This window comes from Gobius niger (assembly GCF_951799975.1).
Source record: "Gobius niger genome assembly, chromosome: 19".
In the NCBI taxonomy this organism is placed as follows: Eukaryota; Metazoa; Chordata; class Actinopteri; order Gobiiformes; family Gobiidae; genus Gobius; species Gobius niger.
Window position 1 is genome coordinate 15,963,864 of NC_136870.1, and position 27,100 is coordinate 15,990,963.

Here is a 27,100-nt window from a genome sequence, read left to right on the forward strand (position 1 = left end):
CAGGTTGAATTGAACTTAAAATCCAGAATTGTATGCTTCAAGAGCAGTTTTTAATATTTTCTGTCGTCATCTCACCATTGCACTCACCTCGTTGACATGGAAGCATCTTTAATGTTTCTGTTGAAGTTTTGGTTCTCCTGTGCCAGTCTTCATCTTTGAATGTGACATGTAAATAAAGCATGAGATTATTAAGGACTGCTTTTATTTATATTAAGAGTATTCAAATGAAGGGTTACTCATATTGAAGGTTCAACGTGAGCTCATGGTCTTCTTTTTGTCAATGTGAACGGAGCAACCAACTGTGTTTTGAGCTGTTGTATGCTGTTGTGTTTTAAAAACAAATCTTTTGTTCATATAGAGATCTGACTCCATCTCAGTGTTTAAATGACAATGTTCATTTGATGCTATACATACGGCGAGCTACATGTGTCACTGCCTTGTTTTAAACTCACCAAGGAAATGTTGTATGTGAGCCTCAAGTTTGCGGAGGCAGAGATGCTGAAAATAAAAATATTTGAAAGGTTTTTCTAGCACAGCTATTCTGTCCTACTATTGTGTACAGATGTATTCCAGGCACACATTTTCTCTGTTCTGAAAACCAATTCTAGAATGTGTCACCATTGAAAAGACAGAATATTATGTTGATTTTACATCACAATGAAACTCATCGAAAGACTACTGTAACTAGGGAAATTACACATTATAAGCAACTGTAAATTACTATAACAATTCACACTGTGTGATGTTGAACAGCACAGTTCAATTGCTAATTTGCATAACAATTGTTAGTTTGATATATCCCTGCTTCAACATTCAATATTTAAATTTTTAAAGCTATAACATGTATAAATCAGTTTTATTAACATTGCACAATACAATTTTAGAATGACAAACAGCTAAATGGCCTAGCATACATTCAAGGAACTTTTAATCGAAAACAAAAATAAAAATGTAAACTTTTGTTATTGTCTATTTTTTCCATTCCTTTACATCAAAACAAAGCAAAATTCACAGATTACAAAAAATGTTCGTTAATAAAAAAAACAAATTGGACAAAAAAAATCGAGCTTTCTTTTACGGCCGTGATGACGTCACACCGGAAGTACACATCTGACGGTGCTGCATTGACCTGAAAACAACACAGGACCGACACAACCATCCACCACACACCGATCACCGACGGACCTCCGCGGACCACGGCTCATGACATCTGCGTAGCGACACGGCGTGAGTCTCAAAACCAGTCCGATCCGTGGCATTTTCCGTCAAACCTGACCAAAACAACAGGGCATTAGTGTTTCTGCTACAACAAAGCTAGTGGCGGGAGCTGTCTATTTCCTGGGTCACACACACACACACACACACACTCATAGACGTAAAGACAAAAAAAGGAAAAAGCTCAAGGTGTATTTTTACGACGTGCCAGCTTTAACCAAATAAAATGGGCCTATTTGTGATCTATTCTGCTAAATTACCTTTTCAGCTTCCAGTTTGTCATAGAGGTCAGGATTTAGCCATTCTTCTGTTGGAATACATGCTGCTCGTGGAATGCGAAAGTGAAAGCCTGTGTGTGTTATGATCACATTTCGTCGTCTGTTCTTTACCCCCAATCTTTTTGCATTTTGTTTTTTAGCTTGCGTCTGAACAATGGAGAAACCTCCCTTTAGGCAAAACCAGTACTGCGGGGACTGGGAGCTCAAAGAAAGGCTTGGCATGGGTGGTTTTGCCCATGTATACCTCTACCAGCATGCTGTAAGTGTCAAGCTGATTTATTATGAATAAGAGTTGCTATCTGTAAACCGGTATGCTGTGTCTCCTGTTACATTGTCATTATTGAATATACAGAGTGCATGAAGGAAATGGCCTCTAGTTGCAAATATGTGATTTATATGGGTGTGTGTCATTCTTACCAAATTTCTTTCTTCCTGGTTCACAGGTTACAAATGAAAAACTAGCTGTCAAATTGTGTCGTCTAGATTTATCGCCGCGGAACGGTGACAGATGGAAAAGAGAAATACAGATCATGAAAAAGTTGGTATTCTGTTTCTACTCCCTGGTATCTTCATATAATGTGTAACTAGGACTGCACGATATGAGAGAAATGACCATATTCAATTGTCACGATAATGACATTGCAATATTTTTAACAGTATGATTACTTTTTGCCAAGTTGTGTCAAAACAAATCTTCAAAAAGGCTCATTCAGGACCAAGACAAGACGAGGCTTACATTAATTAAACTAAGTAAATAAGGCAAATTGTGCTGTAAAACTGAACCTTTACAGTTGTCTTGTTTTAGCCCGTATTTCTGAAAAATGTCTCAGTCGGATGTAAGACTTCATAATGTGTGTTACATACTGTTTATGACTCATACCGACAACACAGGATGATATACAGGCTTATCTTTTGGCATCTCTCTCTATTGTTTTCTCTCAGGTTGAATCACATAAATGTTGTGACGGCCAGGGACGTCCCAGAAGAAATAACCATTATAGCCTTAAATGATCTTCCACTGCTGGCCATGGAGTACTGCTCGAAAGGAGACCTAAGAAAGGTGATTTCTCAATGCAAATATGCTTTATTTGTTACATGTTTGTCTCAAGGTTATTACTATAGTTGCACTGTGCAGACTTACTGTAAGGGGAAGCATTGTGTAAAAAAAAAAAAAGTTACCTCATACACTTGCGGTTTTTTTTTTTGTAAACTGGGTGTGTGGCACTTTCTTGCCCTCTAGGTGCTGAGCAAACCTGAAAACTGCTGCGGTTTAAAAGAAAGTGAAGTGCTTTCGTTACTCAGCGATGTTGGTATGACTTTCATGTAGTAGCAGTACATTCAATCTGTTCGCATTACCTTTCGAGACCATTTAGTGACGTGACTTCATTGCTTTAGGGGCTGGCATCCACTATCTCCATGAAAACAAGATAATCCACAGAGACCTTAAACCTGAAAACATAGTACTACAGGACATTAACGGGAAGGTAAAACTCAAATTACATGTTTTTGTGTCTGAATGTTTTCACACCATGATTCTGTCTTCGTTTAGCTGGTTCACAAAATCATTGACCTGGGCTATGCAAAGGACTTGGACCAGGGCAGTCTTTGTACATCTTTTGTAGGCACTCTACAGTATCTGGTAAGCAACTGATGACTTTATTTACATTATTAAGTGTTTTTAACAATTCTGAACAATGCTCGTGTTTTCTAGGCACCCGAACTTTTTGAGAATAAGCCATACACTGTTACTGTGGACTACTGGAGTTTTGGTACAATGATTTTTGAATGTAGCTGTGGTTTTCGTCCATTTTTTCACAATTTGCAACCTGTGCAATGGTGAGAAGCTTGGATCTCTTTCTTTAGTTGAAGTGTTTGCTTTTCATTAACAGACTGACTGAATTTCTTTCCATTTTCAGGGCAAGCAGAGTGCGAAATAAAGGTCCCAAAGATATCATGGCTGTCGAGGAACCGAATGGAGAGGTGAAGTTTTCCAAGCAGCTGGCTTACCCAAATAATCTCAGCAGGTAAGAAAATATTTTTAACAACTTGTGTTCCTTCTAGCATTTTTCTTGCTTTCAATTTATGGATTGTTGTTTCTTTTTTAGGCCTATGTTGGAGCCAATGGAGGCGTTACTTCAGCTCATGTTGAAGTGGGATCCTGTTCAGAGAGGAGGCAAAGTCGACACTGATAATAAAAAACCACAGTGTTTCGAAGTCTTGGATCAGATTCTCAGTATGAAGGTAAGCAAAAGCCCTTCTATACTGATTGGATAGAACTTTGTGACTACTCTGTTACTTGTAATTTCCTGTGTTATCACACTTAAATACACTTGCAAAACCACCTTGTAGGGCAGAGGGTAGAGCAGAGCAGCGCTTCGAGTCCTGCTTCTGTTGTTGCAGATTGTCATTGTGCCTTTGCTTTGTTTCGAGTGTTTACATACACGGTTCCTTGATGTAAAGTGCTTGGAGTGCAAAGTGGAAGTATAGAAAAGCACTGTAAAAGTGTCAGTTGTCAGGTGCTATGATGATAAAAGAAAAAATGTGTGGAGTTCTTTTCTTGAGTCTCTGGTCTGTTGGTTTCATTCTGTATTTGTGCTATGTTTTCAATTACATTTTGACAGTAGTTCAGATCAGTGAACTTTATTCTACCACATGGAAAGTTTATACAGTGGAAATTGTTGTAACTTCCTGAAAGCCTTGTGGCTGAAGCTGTTCCTCTGTCCACTCCTCTGTGTCTTTAGGTGGTCCACATTCTGAACATGTTGACGGCGCAGGTCCATTCGTTTCAGTTGACTCCAGACGAAACGCTGTACAGTTTGCAGAAACGCATCGAGGCTGAGACTAAGATCGAAGTTGTGAACCAAGAGCTGCTACAGGAGACCGGAGTGTCGCTGGACCCACGGAAACCAGCCGCACAGTGTGTCTTAGACGGAGTGGTGAGAGATGGCCGATATTACATGCAGTCTCACTGTGAAATTATCTTTTAATTTACAAGTGTTGCATGATTGTTGTATCTTCCGTGCAGAGAGGCTGGGATAGCTACATTGTTTATTTGTTTGACAAAAGCATGACCAAGTACACTGGGCCCTTGATTGCCAGACCTCTGCCTGAAAAAGTCAACACTATTGGTGAGTTTGAGTTTTATAAATGTCTAGTGCTAAATATACATATAAATAAATATAAAGAGAATATATATTTATGTTATGTTTTACGTGTATTTGCAGTACAAGAACCCAAAACACAAGTCACCTTGGTGGTGCTAAAGAGGATTTGGGGACAGGCAGTTAGTTACATCTGTGGTCTGAAGGAGGACTACAGTAGACTTTTCCAAGGACAAAGGGCTGCCATGTAAGTCAGTCTCTACCAACAAAAATGATCATACTTTAAATTTTTTATAAATGTTATGTGTCCTTCAGGTTAAGTCTGTTGAGATACAACACCAACCTGACCCGGTGTAAGAACAGCATGTTTGGCTTTTCTCAGCAACTGAAAGCCAAACTGGACTTTTTCAAAAGTAGTATTCAGTACGATCTGGAAAAGTACAGTGATCAGATGCACTACGGCATATGTAAGTGTTGACTGCCTTAAATGACGAGCATTATAATATAATATGAAGCTGATCTCTCTTTTTCTTGCAGCCTCTGAAAAGATGCTGAAGGCTTGGCAAGAAAATGAAGAAAGAGCAGCTGCTTTTGCACAGGTAAAATATATATACAAGGTGCATTATGCTTTTTTTGTGGGGGGAAAAAAACATATTTTTGCAATGAGTGGTTAGCATTGCTCCTTTATTTTCCATCAGTGTCCTCTATGGTGCTCCAGGTTCAATTGTTTTTGAGTTTCTGGTAGATTTTGATCTGACAGACCCTCTCACCAGACAAACCTACAAAACAATTGATCCTGGAGAGTTGTAGAGGCCACAGTGATGGAAAGTAAAGATGCTTTGTTTACCGCTCATGCAGCCATCAATTAGGCCCAAATATAATAGTTTTTTTCCCCCGCATAACAAATTGCATAATGCATCTTCAAATGTATAGCTTTACTCATAAATGCATTCAAATGTGTTCATTGTGTTTCACGATGTGTCCTGCAGGTGGCAGAAGTGGGCCATTTGGACGATGAGATTATGGCTCTTCACTCAGAAATAGTGGAACTACAGAGAAGTCCCTATGCTCGTCGCCAAGGCGACAAGATCGAGCAGCTGTAAGTGGTTTGTGAATGAGTCTGCAGGGTCTGTTACACAGGGCTATGAGAGTCTGCACTGACAGCTCAGTCATTCACGCAACATTATCTATATCATTATGTTGGTCTAGGCAGAGCTCTGCAATGAGCAAGAGTTTCATATCACTCTTAGTAAAAATGTGCATGCATTTCTTTTCAGGGAAGAAAAGGCAATTGAGCTTTATAAACAACTGAAGATGAAATGCAAAAGTAAAGCCTTTTCTAATCTACATGTTCATATAAAATGTGAAAAGTGTCAAAATGCAAACCAGACTGTTTTTGGATTCTTAGTCCCTGAGTCAGATGTGAGCTCGGACAGCTCTGAGATGGTGAAGGCCATTATTCAGACGGTTCAGAACCAGGACAAGGTCTTGAAAGACCTGTACACACACCTCAGGTACAGCCTCAGAGCAGCTGTTGCACAATGGGACAAACTCTACAATGAGTCTTAATGGTGTGTGTCTGTGCCCTGTACAGTAAGATCCTCATCAGCAAACAGAAGATCATTGACTTATTTCCACGGATCGAGAAAACTTTGGAAAACATCAAAGAAGCCGACACTACAGTGATGCAGATGCAGATCAAGAGACAAAGAGAGTTCTGGCATTTGTTGAAGATTGCATGTGTAAGTGTTCAGACAAACTTTGTATTTCCATTATACATTCTGTAATTTGCCCTTTCTAGAAAGAAAAAATAAATAAAAAAAATCTTTCTGTGGCTTGACATGTTAATGACCCATTACTTGCCTCAGACATGTAAATTGAAGTGTGCATAAATGCTTCATGGACTGGTGTTGACTTTCTCCTTCAGGCTCAGAACTCGTCCAGAAACTCGATAGCAGTGAGTCCCGAGTCGTCCAACCTGCTGCAGGCGTCCCAGTGGTCACAGTCGGCACAACCAGTCAGCTCCCCGCACCCCCTCACCTCTTTGCCCGGCCCAAATGACAGGTACAACCACTCTTTGCCTGTGGGATAGTCACCATGTTCAGCAGTAGAAAAATACAAATGCCTCACGTAATACTGTAGTAACAATAACTTGGCGATACATATTGTTTAACCCTATTATTTCAAACTTGGCTCCTACTTAGTTGTGTTTGTTGCCCTTAGCGACGCTGCCCCACGCCTGCTCCAAGAGAATCAGAAGTACCTCAGTCAGCTGACCAGCCTGATGCAGGAAGCAGCTGACGAACAGGCCAAGAGTATGGTGGTGAGTCTCTGTCACGGAAAATGTTAGATCCACCATAGAATTCTTGTTTCAAATGTAAATGCTGTAAGATAAATCCCAATCACACAAAAGCCTTTGAATAGGCAAACATGGCAAAGTCTTCAGTTTTATAGGCAATATATTACCTCTCCAAACAGCTATTTAGCCTCAAAGGGTCTTATTATGTGTGAAACCTGCTCACACTGCAGTTTAGACTTAAAAACATGATCTGCAGTATGTGATTCTTGTAGGGCTGAAACGATTAATTGATTAATCGATTACTAAAAATAATCGATTAGTCGTCGAATTTCTGGTTTTCTGGTTCACACAGACTAAAATGGAGCAAAAATGGCATAAAAAATGTAGTATTTTTGATGAAAACCTACTTTGATTTTATATTTAGGGTCTGTAGTGTTGTGTACATTGTAAATTTTCATTAATAGAGCCTTCAAAAAACATTTCCCTTTAGTTTACTCCATCAACACATCCTCAAACAGCGCCACTTAAGCTATAAGGTGATAAAAATCGTAAAAAAATAATCAATAGATGAATCGATTACAAAAGAATCGTTAGTTGCAGCCCTAGATTCTTGTGTTTGCTTAGCTTTTAATCTGTGTTTGACCAAAACCAATGCAAATTTTTGTGGATTTTAATTAACCGTTTTTTAAAATGTCTCTTATGTCTCTGTGTATGAACTGTGAGAATAGGGGCTGCTTTATTATGGGTAGAAACAGTAAGTCTCTGTCCTATGGTCCTGAAAGCAAAAATCTGCAACATAAAATTCGTAAAATAAGGTCCGAGCCTCGGAAGTGTACAAACTTGTGACCGATTTTCACCGTGATGTTTCTCAGCTCCCCTGAGGCCGAGGAAGTTGTATTTGTTTTGATTGTGGCTAAAAATTACTCTTTGATCTTTCATTATTCCAAAAGCGTTCAGCCTTTCTCTAAAGCTTCTCCAAACTACGGCCCGCGGGCCAACTGCGGCCCACTTTTTATTGGTCCGCTGCAAATTCTAAAAATGTTGAGTTCTTTGTATTTTTTTTTTGTGCTAACTTTAATACAATAGAGGTGAAGTTATATATCTGACCTCTACTGAGTGCGGCCCAGTTGTTTGTATATTTATGTGGCCCTCAGTAAAAAGTTTGGACACCCCTGCTGTAAAGCCTTGATTTCTTGATATCTAATAATTAGGATTAGTAAGATTGTTTTTTTTAATCTACTGTTCTTGTAACCGTGATATTTCTCTTTCAAGGACCAAGACTGGAGCTGGACAAAATATGAAACATTATCGACGAAATTAAAAAAGCGAAATGCATAAGAGACCCTTGGGCGCACGTGTCCCACCCTGCGCTCCAAGTAACACTACGGACTAAAGCTGTCGACTCAGCGAACGGCGTGTCTTTGAACAATCGGACTCAACTCGGCTTTTCGTCTCAAACCTAAAGAGCCAAAGCTACAAGACCTTCTAACGGCGCATCGTTGGATCTGAAAACTGTTTTTACAGGAGAAAACACTGAATCTTTGTAAATTAAGCAGTTTTCACAGTGTGTACGGACTGTTTTTCCTTTTGTGCACAGTTCTAATCCTGCGTCATGGTATGGATTAAGTAGATTTACTGTTTTACTGCTGTTGCAACATTGAGCCACCTGTAGCACGAGTGGAAGTGGATACAACAGAGACCTGAGGATGGGGTCAGTGCAGGACAAATGGTTAGGCCCAAAATGAATAAACACCAGCCCCCCGAAATTACTGCAGTGTCAAAAGGCAGAGTAATAATATTCTGTATAAACATGTAGCAATTCAATTTATTTCAGTCTTACCACAAGAAAAAACACCCATTTTCATCAGTCAGCAGAAATCCCTATTTAAATGTTAGATTTTTAAAACAATTTTTAGTCTGGCCTGTTCCCGAACTATTTTTTTTTTACAGCGACAATAGTGTGTCCAGTTCCAGGGTATGAATCATTTTGGGCATAACTACACACGGCGTGAGCAGAGGAAGTTGGTGGGTTGGGTGGAGATTCAGAGGAAATTGCAATCAAGCAAGCAGCACTTTGATAACGTCTCTTGTATCTTGTGTAAAGAGATCCAGCTGTGTAACAAGTGTGGATTTACAAGACAAAAAAACTGTTCCCATTGATATTTTTACACTTCCTGGGTGTTAGGATTATTATGTAAATGTCGATTTTTAAAACCTAGTGTTATTCTTAGGCAGAAGTGGTTGTTGGGATTTATGTGACAAAAGTGGCTGGCCATTATGTTAAATGCTGTCTATACTCCCATCTTTCTAACGTCACACAGGGTTTCCTTGTCTTATGTGCATTTTACTTGTGTAAATGGTTTGTTTATGTAGCCGTGTACAGCACATGGGTCTCTTACCATGAATTGTCAATTCCTGAGGCAATGAATTGGTGCGGTGATGCCTATAGTGCGGGGGAATTACCGAGTCGATGCCTGACAAAGGGTTACCATGAGCCACTGAATTTGACCTTGTGGGTTGTTTTTATGAAGTTAAAGTGCAATGAACAACAATCTATATTTTGTATTTAATTCTCGTTCAACAGTTTGTTTCCATCTGTTTGGGGTTTTATTTGTGGAAATGTTCATTGTGTAAAGATCCAATGTTTGCTTGGTATTACAATAAAGTTAATTTGGCATGACCGTGAGATTGTTGGTTTTCTCGGTGCTGCGTTACAGCAGAGGTGTTCTACTTTTCTCTGTGAGTCATTGAGTCATTTTTGTCATGTGGGATGTTACAAAGTTGTCTTAAATTGATGCTGCAACACATTTGAAGTGAGACCAATGTCAATTTCTTGCTCTGGCTGCAAAATGTTTGCAGTGCATGTGTGTCTGGACTTAATGTCACTACATTTACTTGAATAATGATAGAAGAAAAGTATTCAGGGAGGCAGTTGATCATTTTGGCATCTGTAGCTTTTTGAGGGCCCCCTCCTATTTTTAATTCATTTCAGTTTGCAGTCATTTCTACCACATGTAAAACACATACAGGTGAAACTCGGAAAATAAGACTATTGTTAAAAAGTGTATTCATTTCTGTAATTCAACTTAAACTGTGAAAGTAACATGATAGACTCATTATGCAAAGTGAGATATGTATAGCCTTTATTTGTTATCATTTTTGATAATTATGGATAAGCTTATAACAAATAAAGGCTTACCATATGTCACATTGCATGTAATGAGTCTATATCATGTATTAGTTTCACATTTTGAACGATATTCTAATTTTCCGAGTATAATCGAAATCAGGTTACTCTCTAACTTTGACACAATGAAAAGGGCTTAATGTAGGTTGAAAAATATGTACCATTTAAAGGTGCATTGCGTAACATTTATCTACTGCTGCAATACAAAACATCAAAGATGAAAAAAAAAAGTCAATTAATTGATATGAGTCAAAATTGGAAGTTCTCTCAAACCCTTGGTGTTGGGCGGAAGCAAAGGGAGGGAGTTAAACTTCCTGACAGCCTGGTAGATAAAACCAGTCTTCAGTCGAGTGGACCTGGGCCGTGGATTGCACAGTCTTCTCCCTGGTGATTCTGAAGGCTTTGCAGGTGAGACGGGTGGAGTAATGGAGGGGAGAGGGGCTCCACAGATCTTCTCCGCTGCTCTCACTAATCGCTTATATATCCTGTGGCAGGAGGCAGTGCTGGCACCGTGCACTGAAGCAGCTGGTCAAGAGCTGGTATTTTATTTTATTTATTGTGTGAAATGTTACGTGACGTGGCTGTAACTTTGTGACATTATCAGACAGGGGGCTGCAGAGAGATGGAAGGTCAGAGTTCAGCTTCCTGACAGTCTAGTGGATAAAACTGTCTCAGCCAGTTTGACCTGTCACAGATCAACGTTTCCTGATCCATTTTCCCTTTGCGACAACTTTGTCAGCCCTGCCGCAGGAAAGCCAGTCAAACAGGCCCTGTCCAGATCATTGTTGTCGGACCAAGACACAGTAGTGTAGTACAGTGGTCTCTACAAGTAGGGGGAGTCTGTTAAATGTGTTGTCGTTACATAGTTTTTTCTTTTGATATAATCTGTTGCAAATAAAATGTCAAGGGATCATAACTCACATCTTTACGTCATCATTTCGTTTGCAGTCCACTATACTATTGTTAAGCCAAACTCCTGCTGCAGTAAAGTTGGCGCTTGTGTGTGACCAATCCAAATCTGGAAACAATTACATTTTGGAGACTGTTGTGGTCATTACTCAGAGTGTAGGTCATCCAATGTGATTCACAGCCCGCTTGCCACGGTTCAACGTTTTCTATTCACCTTTGTGTCCTTTAAACTACAGTAAGGAAACAGTTTGCTTCTAATCTCTGCAAAGCTACTCTTGGGTACACTGTAGTCTCCTCACTTCTGGTTAGGACTTTTCCTCCCCTTTTTTATGCTTATTTATGGTATACGTTTGCCTTCAAATCTAGGTCAAACGCCTCAAAGCAGTCATGTATAAATAGCAAATTCCCAATGGATGAAATTATAGCATACATTCGGCTGGTTTTCAGCGGATATTGGAAAGTCTTTGTGGCTTGTTTACACCCCCTTGTGCTTTTTAAGGCAGATGTCGTCAGCCCGTATCATTGCTGAAGTTGAAAGTGCCCTGCAACCACTAAACAAGCAGAGACAAGGCCCAGCTATAAAACTGACTGCATTGTATTGAAAGCTGTTTGGCCCCGTGAATCACAATGAATCAGCCTCTCTGTGAGACGAAAGCCCACTCCTTCATTCCTCAAATGCACAACTCCCTCATCTACAATCTCATTAACATCTAGTTTTCTCCCTGACAGACTCTTGAATTGATGCGTCTCGCTTCAACTGTGATTTGTACACAGTAATAATGTGTAGATGATAGACTTGCACGGATTCTTATGGCTATTAAGGCAGCACAATGAAAGGCCATTGCTTTAGTTTGCATTCCTTTATACTGTAACTATGGGTCCGGTATCACTGGACTTGTCTTGACCTCCTTGTCTGGGACTTTTCTAATTCTAAGTTTATTTTTGTGTAGACTTTAATATCCATGAACAAGAGAGAGAGGACATTATGGGCAAACAAAACTCCTTGGTTTAGTCACATCCAGCTGTAAAAGGATGTCCTACTATATTTAATTCAAATGCACTATTATATTATTTTTTTGCATCTCTATATTCTCAATCTTTGTACACATATGAAGTTGTTCCACTAAGAGATGAATGGATTTCAAAAGGAGATGTTGTAGTTAAGTGGACCCAGATGAGGGGCAGGGGTCTGACTCACTTCCTTAGACTCTCATTGGAGATCTGTAAATACAGATGAACTGTTGAGTGAAACTGGCTAAAATCACAACAGGAAACCGATCGAATGTTCACAAGTGTTGATTACACAATATTCAACAGAAACATGTTTTCTCTGTGAAAGCTAGAACATGACCAGCGCTGCACGAGTCGTAAATAAAGTGCACTTTATTTGTTGAGACAAAAGGCCCTCTCATGGGGCTTCATTAGGTTTAAAATAACCTTTAAACAGAGAATGTATTCAGTCATATGTAACACATGACCAACTGGAGCCGGGACCGTCCCAAACAAACTGCAGTTAGCACCCATCACTGAGGCTCCACTGGGGGTTAGGAGGTTTTAAAGATCCCTGTAACAAACCTCCTCCCAGGTCTGGACCCTGTGACTGATTATATACAAAATGATTCGCAGTAAAAAATGCACAGTCCCCCGAGGGCTCACATCTCGGGTCTTATCTCAGGCGCCGCGGGATAAAAACAACAGGAACATACACAGACCGAACAAACACACAGCTATTTACCATTCACACTCTTCAAGTAGACTGTCATACAAAGTACCCTTGAGAAGGCACAGACTGGCTTTGAACACAGCAATACTACTTAATAAATATTCAAAGAACTAAAAAAAACAAATAGAAACAAGCAATGTTATGCTCTACGTCATACAAAGTGCAAACAAAATTTGATCCTAACAAATAAATGCAGATTCACAAACTGCACCAGCAGTGGTGGTAAGAGTTCTTTTCCCACTGGAAGAATGTATCACTGTTGGTCTCGCGTTAATACGAAACCTTGTTTAGGCTTCTTCTGGGCAACTGGAGGTCGAGGTTTTCCAGGAGGAACTGGAGGAGGACTCGGCTTCGCTTTGAACTGGAACAAAAAGTATGTTTTTTTATTCCTTTGTCTCTGCAGGAAGTCTTTTCACCAGATCATAGTATAGTAAAAGGTCAAAGTTAAATCTTCTGGGGCATAGCTTGAAACTTTGGAGACATCTTAAACTACAACCAGATGCTTCTTCTGGAGTACAGTGCAGTTTGTTGGCAAATATTTTCATAAAAATGACGTAAATCTGACATTACAGCAAATATCTAATGTCAGATTACCATAAACTATAACACTCACCTCTGTTCTACTAACAGAAGGCAATGGCTTTGATGGGGCGAGGGGTTTAGCCTGTGGAACATAAAGAACTTTATTAACTTACTATTGAAAAGCCATGTTGTATTTGTTTGGTTAAGTCGGACACTCACCGTCTCACTGTGAGAGGTCGGATGCTCTGGAGGAGATTTCTTTGGAGGCTGGAAACACATGACAAACAAAAGTAAAATGTTGAGTGTCACACAGTTGCTACGTGTATCCTGAGAGTACAGCGTTGCACAGTGACTGACCGGAGGTGCGGGTCTGCTCGGGGGCACTGAAAAAAGAGGAGCGCACACTTGAGCCGCGGTCGACTCCATTAACGTGGGCTGGCTGATCTCAGGTCTGGGTTTGACACTGGGTTTGTCAAACATGGGGTTTTGCTTCTCCAGCGCTGAGTGCACTTTCCTGCGAGACGCCACATTATGTTCAGTCAAAGTCAAGCCACCACTGACGTAATTGTAACCACAGTTTGCTGTACAGTACCTTTTAGAGATGTAGCTGTTGGGCCTGTCTTTTTTGCAGCAGATGAGGCCAGCAACCAGAGCAGAGATGAGCAAGACGATGAGGACAGCAGTGCACACACCGGCGATTACAGCCATCTGACCTGCGGGCACGGACGAACAGACACACAGGAAATGAGACCATTATAACACACGCCTTTGTGCACATTCAGTCTACATAGCCCCTACCTGTGCTATTTATGCATCAAAACGCTACATAAATGTATGGATTCCCTAGAACAGGTCGGCAAGTTTTCTCAGATTTTCTTTATTGTAAATAGACCGAGGGCCGAAGCCGCTGATTATTAGCCCAAAGTAAAGCACAACCATCATGAGATAAATGACTTAAAATTGCTTGAATTTGAGTCGGTTTGAACTAATCCAAGATACAAATGCTAGCGCCAATGGAACCAGAATAAAACCCACTTGAAATCAGACAAATAATTGTTTTTGACTTGAAATGACACAAAATTATTTGAATTAAGAGAATAACTACTACTAGAGGTTTTATCTCATCTAAGACCAGACCAAATCTCCTCAAACATTAGATTTAATCTCTTAATTCAAGTGGATTTATGTCATCTCTTCCTTAAAACGATTATTCTTTTTCCAGTGCTCTTCTTTCAAATGCCAGTGTTGTACATAATATATGATCTCATTGAGTGTATTGACCATATTTCTACCTTTGTTTCTCCCATTTAACTCTAATAATGCTAAAAGTACTCTCTGATTTGTGAAATAATGTTTCTCAAAATCATCTTCAGGGCCAGAGGTTAAAAACAAAGGAGTATTTAATGGGAAAGTAAAAGGGACGTAGCTCTTCTATTATCTCTGGAATACATGATTTTTACACGAAGCCACACTGCGGGACATTCATTATATGTCGCTGTACAGCTAAAAGCAGCAACATATCTATGGAGATATAAGCGTGTGATGTCCCGTTCCCAGCAAAGTATGGTCTGAGGAAGTGTGAGCCAAGAAATAGTAATGGGACACGTATTTTTCCTGTCATTGTGAATGTCAATAGTGGGTGGGATAGTATCTTGTATCGCTTATTCATTCAACTGCTGGGAGCTAAAGGTATGATTCTACTTTATCGTATTTACTGCGTAATGCAAACACACACATATAAAATGGTGACGTATACTATGCAAGCAGACTGGGAAGTGCAACTGAAGAAGAAATCAATTGGTCACTGATGACTCCTGTTATTGTGGTTATTGGATGCACTGCACCGAGAAAGCTGCCATATCATAGACATGACTAAAAGGGCACTTTCATATTTTAACCATCCAATTCATCAGCATTACACAGACATTCCCACATAAGTCGTTAAAGTTAAAAATACCTTGAGGTAAGTCTGCAAATTGGACACTGCAGTGCGGAGGAGCCCAGCCCGGGTCACAGTGGCACTCCTTTTTGTGATTACACACCTGCAAGAACAGATAAGCTCATATAATCAAACACGATCATGATTTATACTGAATATGTGTGGATAGCATAATGTAAAAGCATTTCGGCCCAATAAGAGAAAATAGAGTGGGCAGTTTAAATAAGGATATACATAATAATTGTCCAGAAAGAAATGTGTTGTAATGGAGTCATAGCAGGTCTGATGAAGCTGCCTGGACTTTAAAAGACAGAGGAGCATCATCTCATGACAACAGCAGGTGGGGATAAGTGTTTTGAGCTCTTATAAAGGGATATGCAGGATATATTACTCACACATGTTGCACAAATGAAACAAAAACATAACATTTCATCAAGGCTAAAAAGGCAAATGAGTTAGTTTCACACAGTAAGAGTCCAAAAGGTTTTTCTCACCCCGTGATTGCTACATTTCTTGTTGCACTCATCCGCTGTCCCATACACCGATAAATCCTGGCATTTGTTGTCCAAGCAAACCTGAGCAAACACAGTGAATTAATATGTATCACTTTTGAATGACATTTTTATAAGAGCCGTGTTATACCTTGTTTGTACCACACTTGGTACCATTCTGGACCATGTCAATATTCCTGGACTTGTCGTCATCCACAGCGATGGTGCATTTAATGATATAACGCACAGTGAACACCGCCCTTTTCCCTGTGATGGAGTCGCCTCCGTCTTCACAAAATATAGATCCACATTTCAGATTGCTGCAAAAGATGAGAACAATAAGAAACGTTTTTAATAACACAGACAAGAATAAAGAAGGTGCTTTTATAAACCTTACTTCGGTGCGCAAGGGGTGTGTCCCTTTGCGGTGGTGCCACAGTTCGCTCCCTCCTGACCCTGGCTGTTCAGGTCAAAGCACGAATCATGCGCAACTTTAGCACCTAAAAACAAATCATATTTTTGTCTTTGATATGGACAAATATTAAATATAGACTAAAACACAGCCTTGTTTGGAAAATCGACTCCCTGCTCAGTGAAAAAGCCTATTCATTTAATTCCTAGTATCATGGATTTGAAAGACAGTGATTGTGTGTTTGCTAGACAGTACAAATTGTAAGATGTGAAACCCCCTTCAGACACCCAAGTAGAATAGAAGTCTCATCAATTCATTCGACTTTTTTTCCATCTGGAGTCGCTACATCCAACGATTTGCTTTCAAATGCACAGCAACTTTCACATCCATACTGTGGTACGATAGAGCAGTGGTTAGCGCTCAGCCAGAAGGTCCCGGGTTCGATCTCAGGACCTTTCTGTGTGGACTGGAGTCTGCTCCTGTCTAACAATAGGTTCAGCCAGGTGATTCTGACCATTAGTCTGGCTCCACATCTGGTCCCCAGGTGCCTGCTTACTGCGGCTGCCCATCGCTCCTCCAGGTTACCCCAGCGGCATTGAAGGATGGGTCAAATGTAGAGAACTGATTTCCCTACAGGAATCAATAAAGTGTACCTTAACTTTACCATAACCTTAACCTTAATGCTAAATGATTCTTTTAAAGTATATCCAATTAATTATTAGGGAACATGCAATCACTGTGTGAGAGTAGCAAGAGACATTGATGACAATATTATGGTGCAAGCGAATTTCAATAATGTTTTATCTTGACTTTGACTTCACCTCTTGACCTTAACCTTAACCCCACCTGAACCAAGCACATTTCTCCACTAGGCTATACCCAAATCTAAAAGCCTCAAAATGGAGACAAAAACAAGGATGAAAAATACGACAAAAAAGAGACAAAAAAGTGCAACGCTTCAAAAATGGGACATAAATGTGTTAACAACTAGACAAAAAAGTTACGATCAGTTTTGTTTTTTGTTTACCTTCATTATCCAGGATAGAACTCATTGAGATTAATTTTTGTATCTATTTTTCAAGAGTTTAGTCAGTCTAAGCTGTTAAATGAGGCGTTAAACTGGCTGTAAACTCCAGTCGAGAAGTGTTTAGATTTTGTTAAAATTGGAGAAAATGTGCTCGGGTTAAGAGGTAGGTTAAAGCCGCAGTATGCAGCTTTTCATGTGAAAAAAAAAGTTGATATTTGTGTGTATTTGAGCTTGTAGTGAGCAGCTGTATGAGTGGTCAGAATGGCGGCTTTACTTTTGATCACGGTGGTCTCTACAACGCTCCAGGATCAGTTGTATTGTAGGTTTTCTGGTGAGAGAGTCCGTCAGCTGTGAAAACCTTCTAAACAATTGATCCTAGAGCATCATAGAGACCACTGTGAGGAAAGGAAAGGCGCTCATACAGCCGCTGGGTCACTACAAGGTCAAATACGCACACAGTTGCATAGTGCACCTTTAAAGAAAAATGCATTAGATGTTATGGACTCTTAGCAGTTATCTTATAGGTGTCTTTATCAGTATACTGTAAATAGATGTTTAAATAAAGTTAAATAAATTAAAATAAAGAGTGCATGGAATGTCTAATTAAGATAAAATATCACAAACATGAGTACATGAACAAAAAGTACCTCTCCCGAACAGCCTCCAACAGTGCTGCAGGTGAGTGGGGCATTGGCCGTTGTAGCAGAATCCCGGGGTCTGGTCATAGCAGGGTTTTCCATTCATCACAAAGCTGTCATCGGGACACACCTCGGACGCCCCTGTGCAGTACTCGGGCAGGTCGCACTCACTGGACGCCTTCCGGCACATGCTCCCTGCCGATCTGAACTGTGAAGAAATCATATTAGATTTAAAAAGCATGCACTGAATAGTTTTATATTGTGTATCTTCTATTAGAATCTCCAAACACCTGAAAATACTGCTCTTTATATGAATGGCATCTGAATCCTCATTAAATCATTTTTTCCCCCTTGAACTTTACTGTATATGTATTTTAATGGCATTTTGAAGACCTTTCCCAGTCCTTGAGGCTATCATTTTAAGGAAGGATGTGGCGTTACACAGAACCATCAGGGCATCACCCTCTGGTTCCTGTTATTATCAAACATGGCTCACTGGCAGCTGCACCACTTTTACTGCTCTTTAACTGCAACCTTCACCGGGCTCTATTTAAAAACCAGGGAGTGTCTACTGTATGTTATGACCTTTCTCTATGAGGTCCACTGACAATGAGGACAAATGGCTTTTAGCACCAGGATCATTTTGGGGTGTAGGTTAACATTTAATACCAAGGGTGAAGTGAAGCAATTCAGTGCTTTAAGCCAACGCACTAATTCTCCTTTTATCACCTTTACTTGTGATTCTAAACCTGCACTGTTTGACATAATAACATGGTACCGTATTTCCTCACAGTTTTGTTGATTTAAGCTTTGAGCATAAAGCAGACAATTTATCAACAGTACATTTTGGCAACGCTCTGAAAATGGTCATAAAACCATATTATACCGGCAAGTTGTTGTGAACCACTAGACTTAGATAATATTACTGTGAAATGATTTGGCGGATTAAAATTAAATTGCATTTACCCACGAACAAGCAGATCTCTTTGAGTTCTGGTCTGGGCACAATTGTTTTTTTGTTTTGTTTATTATTCTTTATATTATCAGGTAAGTCCATTGAGAACCAATTCTCATTTACAATAATGACCTGGCCAAGGTGCATCAGAAAGCAGTACAGTGAAGGCATAAAAACACATTTAGCAAAACACCAAAAGGTAGATAACATTAAAAACATGTGCACTGATCCTGTAATGTTGTAGAAATGTAGTTTTTGAAAGATGCAATTGACACCAGTGAGGTGCGTTTTACTATTGTGTAACATACAGCATGTTTATTGACTATTGCAAGATATGAGATAAGAGATCTGCACTTCACTCGTGCTCCTGGCTTACAGACAATATTGTACATTGCTTTTCTTTAAGTTTCCTGTATGAAATGTGCATTATGAATAAAACTGCCTTGCCTCACTTCAGAAATATGTTCTCAGTCTTTCAACCCTGCATAAACTGTATCTACCCTTTTTACAGGCTACAGTAAAGCCCTAGGTGTAACTGACAGTACCTGGCAGTTTTCACAGCACTGTCCGTGAGCGCACTGGGATCCAAACGTCAGGCGGCAGGTCGTAGGATCACAACAAGAATTCTTACATTCCTGAGAAAACGAGAACATGCCGTGTTTAGTTTCACCTTGAACTCAGTACAAGAACTACAGATCGCTGCCAAGTTTTTTGTTTCAACGATAAGGACTGTGGGCCCAAAAGTGTTGCGAAATCTCCAGCTTAGAGAGGTGGGAAGAGGAGCCAAAATTGCACTTGAGGAATATAAGTGAAGACAAGTAAATACGATAAAAAAAATATTCTCCAGATATCTCATAAAGTTACATCTTAGTGAAGGGGGATAGCAGGAGAATAGCTAAAACATATACTCAAATAGCAGCACTTCTTTGAGTGCTTCGAGTACATTTTTACTTTCTCTTAGGTAATCATTTGGGTCACTATCTTTTACTTCTACTAGTTTTTACTGAAAAAGAAATCAAAAGGTTAAAACATTGCGAAATCAAAAGCACATGTATCTCATCTCTCTCTCTCTCTCCTTTGTAAGTCCACATGAAACATTATCTCTTTCCTGTCTCTGAACCCCAGACCAGCTGTTACCTCCTCCGTCCCGCAGTCGCACTCCTCCCCGGGGTCCAGCAGGGCGTTACCGCAGCGGGGGCCCGTGTCTACGCTCCGAACAGAGAGGGGCGGCTTGTGTAAGCAGTTGGGACGCGCTCGGGCCAAGAACTCGGCCAGTTGACTCTCGCTGCAGCTGCTGAACAACTCTGGGAACGACTGGCTTCCTGTCCTGATAACAGAGATGGAGGGCAGATTTGTAACGGAAGATTGCGACAACTCGAAGCAAGACTCATCCGTCAAAGTGGAGGATTTACGAAGAACATCTTGAACCTTTGAGTGTGCAGAGATTAGTATTTTTCAATTTGAAATGTTTTCTGCCGGACATAACTGTGGCAAGACTGAATAATTAAAATTTAAAAATCCCCAAATATAAATCATTTACACTGTCGACATCCCACACAAAAAGTCGCCATCTGGATTTAACTAACAGTTAAGATGTGGAGTTGCTGCAGTTGGTCAGGTCTACATTCAGGAAGAGAGTGAGATCAGCTGAACATCCTGAATGACCAGAATGGATGTCTTCTTCACTGATGGCACAGGCATATTCCAAGATGACAATGCCAGGATTTATCGAGCTCACATTGTGAAAGAGTGGTTCAGGGTGCATGGATTGACCACCACAGAGTTCAGATCTGAACCCCATTAAGAATATTTGGGATGTGCTGGAGAAGGCTTTGCACAATGGTCATAATCTCCAATCACCAATACGATCTAAAAGGGGTGTCTCTACTGTGAGTATGTGAAGAAAGTTTAGGACAAAATAACCAAATGAAAATCTGATTACATCTGACATGTTAAAACAGAACCAAGTACCTCATGCCCCTAGAGGCTATAAGCGCCACTGCAGGTGTTGGGGCATGTTGCGTTTTTTTACTCATAAATTGTCCATGAGAGTAAATACTAGTAGAGTAATACTTGTTCATCCAATTACACAATGGAGATATTTTTTTCACTCAAACTTGGCTGTAAATACTGTTTAAGTGGCACTAGCCTGCAGTTAGCTTTGCCCGTTAGCCTGTTAGCTTCTTGTTCGTGATTCTATTAGTGTGTATTGCACCTCCAACCCGTTGGCAGCGAAGTTGCAATTGTGGTTTTCTGGCCAGAGACACCAGGGCTAGATGAAAGACCCCCAATCATCCCATTATCACTTGTATTACCCCCAGAGGGACTACGGAAATATTTTTAAGGTTAACAAGTTACTTAGCTCTTCTTTAAAACAATAATATGGGAATGAGATGACTGTAAAGCAAAAACGCATGGAAAGTGAGAGACACATTCCATGCGAGAATCTGATTACTTTTAGGGAAGTACTTTGTTTGAAGAGAGTGAATACCTGAGCTTGTCTGTCATCACGCAGTTGGTGCTCAGCGAAGGACCACACACGCAGCCGGGCCCATCGTGGGACAGCCCAAAGTTATGCCCCATCTCATGAGCGATGGTGGAGGCCAGACCAATGGCGTCTCTGTGATGATCCTGGGATGGAAAAAAGATGATAACGCTCTAAAGGGCCCAGAGTTTAAGGCAGGTCAGGGTTATATGGTGGATGTTTATGGTTAATATATCTCTGCAAGTTCTCAATCCTTCCAGGTTAATAGTCGCAGAAATGATAAGCTGGTTACCTGGTTCACACCGCCCGAGTTTCCTGTACACATGGCAAACTTGTTGGCCAGTCCCACCGTGTCACCTTCGAAGTCTATGCCTCTGTAAGAGACAAATAGTTCACATCACATGCATTTTTAATTCTATAAATTTCATTGAATGGGTCTCACGTCACAAACTGCGCGTTGTCGTGCTTCACTCGCTGCAGCAAATCCGTTTGCCGCCAAATAAGGAAATGGTCGAGAGTCGTTTCAGAGCTCAAGTCGACATCAATCAAGTTTTCATTTGTCCAAATCTCCAGCCCCACGAGTATGATGCGAGTGTTTATAGATTGATAGACCTTTAGAAAGAAACAAAGGTCTTCATTCAGATCTGGTTTAGACCCGATTCTACACAGGTTTAGTCACGATTAGTCATTGTTCATTATAGGTTTAGGTCAGTCTTAGCCTCCTTTTTAGACATTCCATAGTCAGGATTCAGTCTTGAGTTTTTCTTGTTGGTACTTGATAAACCAAGAATTTTATGGGGAAGTTGTTACATACAAATACAGCTGTTTCCCCAACTTTTCTTTATAAATCTAAGCATCAAACTAAGCACTACAAACTAGAAAACCTCATATGCATTTTAAACATTCCCTAAACATACAGCAGATCATCTTTCTACCTTGTCGACGTGGTTCACGACACTGAGGATGCGAGGCTTGGTTTGGCTGCCGTATCGTTGGTACTGAAACAAAAGAAAAGCGAAGAATCTGTGGGAAAAATGGACACGAACAGATGCGAAAGAAAGTCTAGAATTGTTTACCTCAGCTTTGTCCACGACCACAAACAATTCAACAAAGCGCTCCGGTTCTGCCATCGGCCTGGATTTCTAAACAAAGATCAAACATCAGGCAAAGAAAATGTCATTATTTTATTCCTCTGTTAAGAAAATGAAAAACATGCGACATCGATTCCAAAATAGATTGGTTCACAAAGTAGAGGGAAAATGTGAGCACTGAAACTATGACTGAATCTCCAGTTATTTCTGTCAACTTACAAAAACTGAACATATTGAATTCAAAGGGGAAGGACATAAATTCTCGCTCCTGATGACACAATTTGAATTTAGTTTCTTCCTTTTTTCGATCACAGATACAGTATAATACAAAGCCCCCATTCAAGGATGTAATTTGTTCATTTGCCTTCAGGGTTTTCCTGAAGTTATGCAATGTTGTTACTATTTGTACCACATTTTGACTAAATAGGATGTACATATAGACTGTCTGTCCATGGGAGTGGATCTTTCCTTCAGCATGGTTCTCTTTGAGGCTTTTCTTCTTCCCAATTCTTTAGCATTATTAAATTCTTCATCCTTTTGCCAAGTAAAACAGGTGCCATGTTGAACAGAGAGAATACGGGATATTGTGGGCAGTGGTGATGAACATACCCAGGACTTGGACCTGAAGAGTCCGGCCAGTCTGGGAGCCTGGTCCTGGTCGAGGTGGTACAGGGCTGTGGAGCTGTTCTGAGGTTCAGGTGAGTCTGTGTGTCGATAAACTGCGTGTTCGCTCTCATCCGAATCTCCCAGCGGCTCAATCAGATACAACTGCTGCTGCGCTCGCACAAAACCACTGACGACCAACACAAAACAGCAATAGAGTAAAGATATTCAGACAAAAGTGTGGACAAACTTTTTCCCAATTATGTGAAAAATCGTCATCGAAAATCATCGTTTGACATGCTCGATGGCCTTAAATACCTTGAAACATACAAACTATCCTGGAATAAAGATCTGCTACTATTGCAGTCACAGAAAGGGAGAAAACTGTTTAGCAATTTATATGCAATATAAGCAGAAGTCTATCATGTCCCCACTCTAGGTGAGTTTATTACAACAGCTGTTAGCTAATAAAAGGTCGTAACGCGGGTTTGTTGCTGCAGAATGACTTTCACCAAAAACACAAACACAAAAAGAGGAAGTATTGGACTAAATGTCGTGGCCTAAGCTCACCTTATCCCCGAGCATATCCCCAAACTGACCGAGGAGTCCGGCATGCCTTCAATCTGGCCGTGATAATAACAGTGCTCCTACAGAAAAGAGAAGATTAGTTTAGAGAAAGCATTTCTTAAATCTGCTACACATTGTGCTTAACACTCGCGCCTCACAATGACCCTCTTTGTGTCACTCTTAATGTATTTGTGACTCACAGGTTTGGAATTCTGCTGCACTTAAGACATGTGCATATACACAATAAACAACTTGATAACAACAGTACAAGTAAGGACAAATATGTGACGAAACAGATTAAATTTGAATAACGTGTCTACTGTGTCACTGGGATAAGTGTGTAACGGCCCTGTCCCCTTTTATGTTTCTGGTTTGAGGGAAAGTCCATCACGAACAGAGTTGATGTAGAACTTGAAAGCAGCGAGTTAGTCATTCACAGAAACAAAGATAAGAATGTGAAGTGGAAATGTTGTGTAAAAGAAAAGTGTCTGTTCATGTGGACCAGGATCAAACAAAACAGTTGTAGTCTAGTTCAGTTGTAGTGTTCTACTGCAGGGGGACCACCTTCTCAGCTTGGGACCAGTAGAGGAATTTGTGGGACATGAAAGGATGGACTTAAATATATCTGACTCACTAATGGGTGCAGGATACTGTTTAGGCTGGTAAAGAGTGCAAACTATTTCTTCCTTCCTTTTCCAATAAAACGTAGCTTCTTCCTTTTTATTCAGTAAGGCATCTTAGTTTAGCTTAGTTTATTTTCAGCATTTTTTTTTTTTTTTTAACTTTTTGTCTTCCAAAATTCATATAGTTGTGGATGTTCAAAATGGCGTAGGCTGAAGCAATAAGCTTATACAGTAAGTGCCTACCCCATATTCACTTCACCATACATTTACATAACATAATACATTATAAGGTCTAGATTACATTGACTTTAGATACAAATAAACCTTCCTGAGCCGAACAGATACAGATTATAAACGATACAATCATCAGTTTTAAGATTAGACTTAGCAACATTTACCAAGAAAAGCATTTAAATGAATAAACCAGCAGCTTGGTACATTTGTTAAAGATGAATGAACCTAAAAAAGCATTACTACGCCGTTAATCTTACTTTTGAAGATGTAATTAGAGATTAATCACAAGTTTACACTGCAGTTCTTTCAGGTAGGTTCCAACACCGATCTATTATTGTGTCTATTATTTTTTAGCATTGGGCAAGACTATCACTACGGATTATAAATGTACTTATAGAGAACTATAGTGACTCAAAAATGGCCCAAACCATTGCACTCACTCGTTCTGGCCTTTTCTCCGATTGTGCTGAGTTAGTTTTGGCACCGAACTCTCTCAAATATAAACTTTTACTGCGATGACACAATACAGACGGGTCCAACTTACCTCATGTGCTGAGGTCGTCACCCTTTCCCCCTCCTCTGTATAATGCGTTTCAGTGAAGCCTTTTCCAATAAGATTCCTACAGAAGGATATTCACACGATCAGAATCAACTTTAATGTCTTAATGCTGCCAAGAACAAACGGCAACAGACACTGGAGAAAACAGTTGTGCAACAATAGCGCAGCCGATACAAACAAATGCCATTTTTTCTTCATGTATAAGAGATTTAATCACAAAAAATGGGCTAATACTGTGAATCTTTACCTGTTTTTCTCTAGATGTATCGTGTGATCTCTTCCTTCAATCGCTAGTTGATATTGCACTATATCTGGGTAAACCTGATAGAAAAACAGTACTTTTTTATTAGAGCAGCATTAGATTATTATTTGATGCGTTATTATTGCGATATATAGTTATAGAAGCAACTTTTTTTCCACCTTTAAATTATGTTAAACAACAAAACCAACTAAAATGGAACAAAAGCAGAAAAAAAAAAGACTGAAACTGAACTCTTCCACATTTATTAAGTTGCTTTGCTTGTTTATTTTAGGCTGTTAGTAAAAATGTGTAAATCTCCGTCAGGGGAGGACCTCACCTAATACTGCAGTACTGATATATAGTGCAATCCTAAATTTAAGCCCTTGTAAGATATTGTAAAAAAAAAAAAAAAAAAAGAAAGAAAAAAAGGTTGTTTTAAATTACCTGTGTGTCGGATAGGCTCCTCTTCTGTCTGAGCTCAAGTCTCTTCGGTCTAACAATCTCATAATGTCTCACGTGAGAGAAAGTGGAGCTCTGCACCAGACAAACTGCACACACAAAAGGCCATATTAAAACATTACACTCACGGGGCAGCTTACATTGTGACAGATGTCCATACCACACGACTGATAATCTAATTAGGCGAAACAACAGACTTACAGCAACTATTGTTTGTGCAGCACTTTGGAAACTGCTTATGTTCATTAAATGTTCTATAGAGGGTGGATTTAGACTAGCAGGAGCCCGTATAGCGTGGGTAACAGATAGGCCTATAGCAAAAGCACAACATCTCCTTTCGCTATGACTTTTTATGAATTGAAAAGCAATTGTCGCCTTTTGAAACATCTGCTCCAATGAAAGGCTTAAACTGTTGAACGGCCAGCATTACACCATTGGTCTGGCATCCACAGCCATGCAGGAGGAACAGTAGTAGATACTAGATAGATGCACGAGAAATGCACATTGTCTGAATTAATAATGATCTATCACATGGGTGGATCTACACATTCTGAAAAACAATGTTACTCACGTTTTAAGGCAATTACCATAAGTACTTGTATTTACAGTCTTAGTATAGCAGCCTGTAAACCTAATCTGTAGTAGGATTGTGTATGATGCAGTAACAGAGGGAGCATTATTGTACAAATACTGAGCCAGCTAAGGAGATGGTTCTAAATGAATAGGTTACTACTCTGGAATTACCACATACTTTCAAAAGTCAAAGTTGTTGGATTAATATGTTGAAGTAACTCATTGATATTTTTCAAAAGTTAGGCTGCCATTTGTTTTTCTTTTTTCTGAGGGCTATTACACATTATCACCTAGAAACTGTTTTACGTTGGCAATAATACACCTTGGGTAAAGGTTGCATGTAAAATGAAATATATCAACCATGCAGCAAAGGGTCAGCAGTGAGAGAATAGTCTTCTGCACGTCTTATTGGGCAAGTTCGCACTGATATAGAGCCCTTCTGTTTGATATGACTTTTCCAGTAGCAAAAAGCAAAAGAAAAGGCACGCATAGAAGCATATAATAAAAAGTTCAATCCCTCACTTACCAAATGTGAGCGACAGAGAGATGAAGGTAGATCCCATAGTGATGCTGCCCGTCCGGCCTCTGCCGCTGCTCTGACTGCGCCTTGAGTCAGCGCGAGCGTTTCCTTGAAGACCACGCCCCTTCTGTGACGTGTTATCGCTGGCTCACATATTGACCGTAATTCCGGGGAAATGAGTGAGCAATTAATAAAACAATCATTAAGGCACGCTGACGTCACTGTTTACAATGGTTAAATGGCACCACTCATGTCTTACTTCCGCTCTGCTTCTGAAGAACACACACTTGGCACTTGACTTGATGAAACAGAAGTGGATGTGGTTAGTTTTCATTAGAATCAGTTCTAGTAAATGTGGTACTTAAGTTAGCACATGATAAAATCTTGAGTAGCCAATAGAAATAACGTATTATGACTATCACAAGCAGCATTTTAACATTAAAATGATG

The 27,100-nt window shown here is 39.9% G+C and overlaps 2 protein-coding genes across 2 annotated transcripts; one reads left to right on the plus strand and one right to left on the minus strand.

The window, feature by feature from the left end:
* Positions 1–1,102: 1,102 nt before the first annotated feature.
* Positions 1,103–8,888, plus strand: LOC306979278 (inhibitor of nuclear factor kappa-B kinase subunit alpha-like). Its single transcript, XM_079578157.1, has 22 exons — positions 1,103–1,227; positions 1,634–1,752; positions 1,937–2,031; positions 2,436–2,553; positions 2,734–2,803; positions 2,889–2,977; positions 3,043–3,132; positions 3,205–3,329; positions 3,410–3,517; positions 3,599–3,734; positions 4,235–4,429; positions 4,519–4,621; positions 4,718–4,841; positions 4,910–5,061; positions 5,132–5,193; positions 5,584–5,693; positions 5,872–5,921; positions 6,003–6,108; positions 6,189–6,336; positions 6,522–6,658; positions 6,818–6,917; positions 8,166–8,888. The coding sequence occupies exons 2-22, from the start codon at positions 1,648–1,650 to the stop codon at positions 8,229–8,231; spliced, it is 2,289 nt and encodes a 762-aa protein (XP_079434283.1). The 5' UTR covers positions 1,103–1,227; positions 1,634–1,647; the 3' UTR covers positions 8,232–8,888.
* Positions 8,889–12,347: 3,459 nt separating this feature from the next.
* Positions 12,348–26,723, minus strand: LOC306978474 (zinc metalloproteinase-disintegrin-like 3a). Its single transcript, XM_079577009.1, has 23 exons — positions 26,658–26,723; positions 25,544–25,647; positions 25,106–25,179; positions 24,844–24,919; positions 23,446–23,522; positions 22,882–23,065; positions 22,258–22,323; positions 22,117–22,179; positions 21,624–21,793; positions 21,474–21,555; positions 21,188–21,327; positions 19,834–20,023; positions 19,242–19,331; positions 17,751–17,949; positions 16,062–16,164; positions 15,816–15,984; positions 15,668–15,748; positions 15,192–15,276; positions 13,827–13,947; positions 13,592–13,748; positions 13,454–13,501; positions 13,326–13,376; positions 12,348–13,073 (listed from the first exon to the last, which is right to left on the minus strand). Exons 1-23 carry the CDS (start codon positions 26,692–26,694, stop codon positions 12,966–12,968), a joined length of 2,475 nt encoding a protein of 824 aa, XP_079433135.1. The 5' UTR covers positions 26,695–26,723; the 3' UTR covers positions 12,348–12,965.
* Between the last annotated feature and the right edge of the window lie 377 nt (positions 26,724–27,100).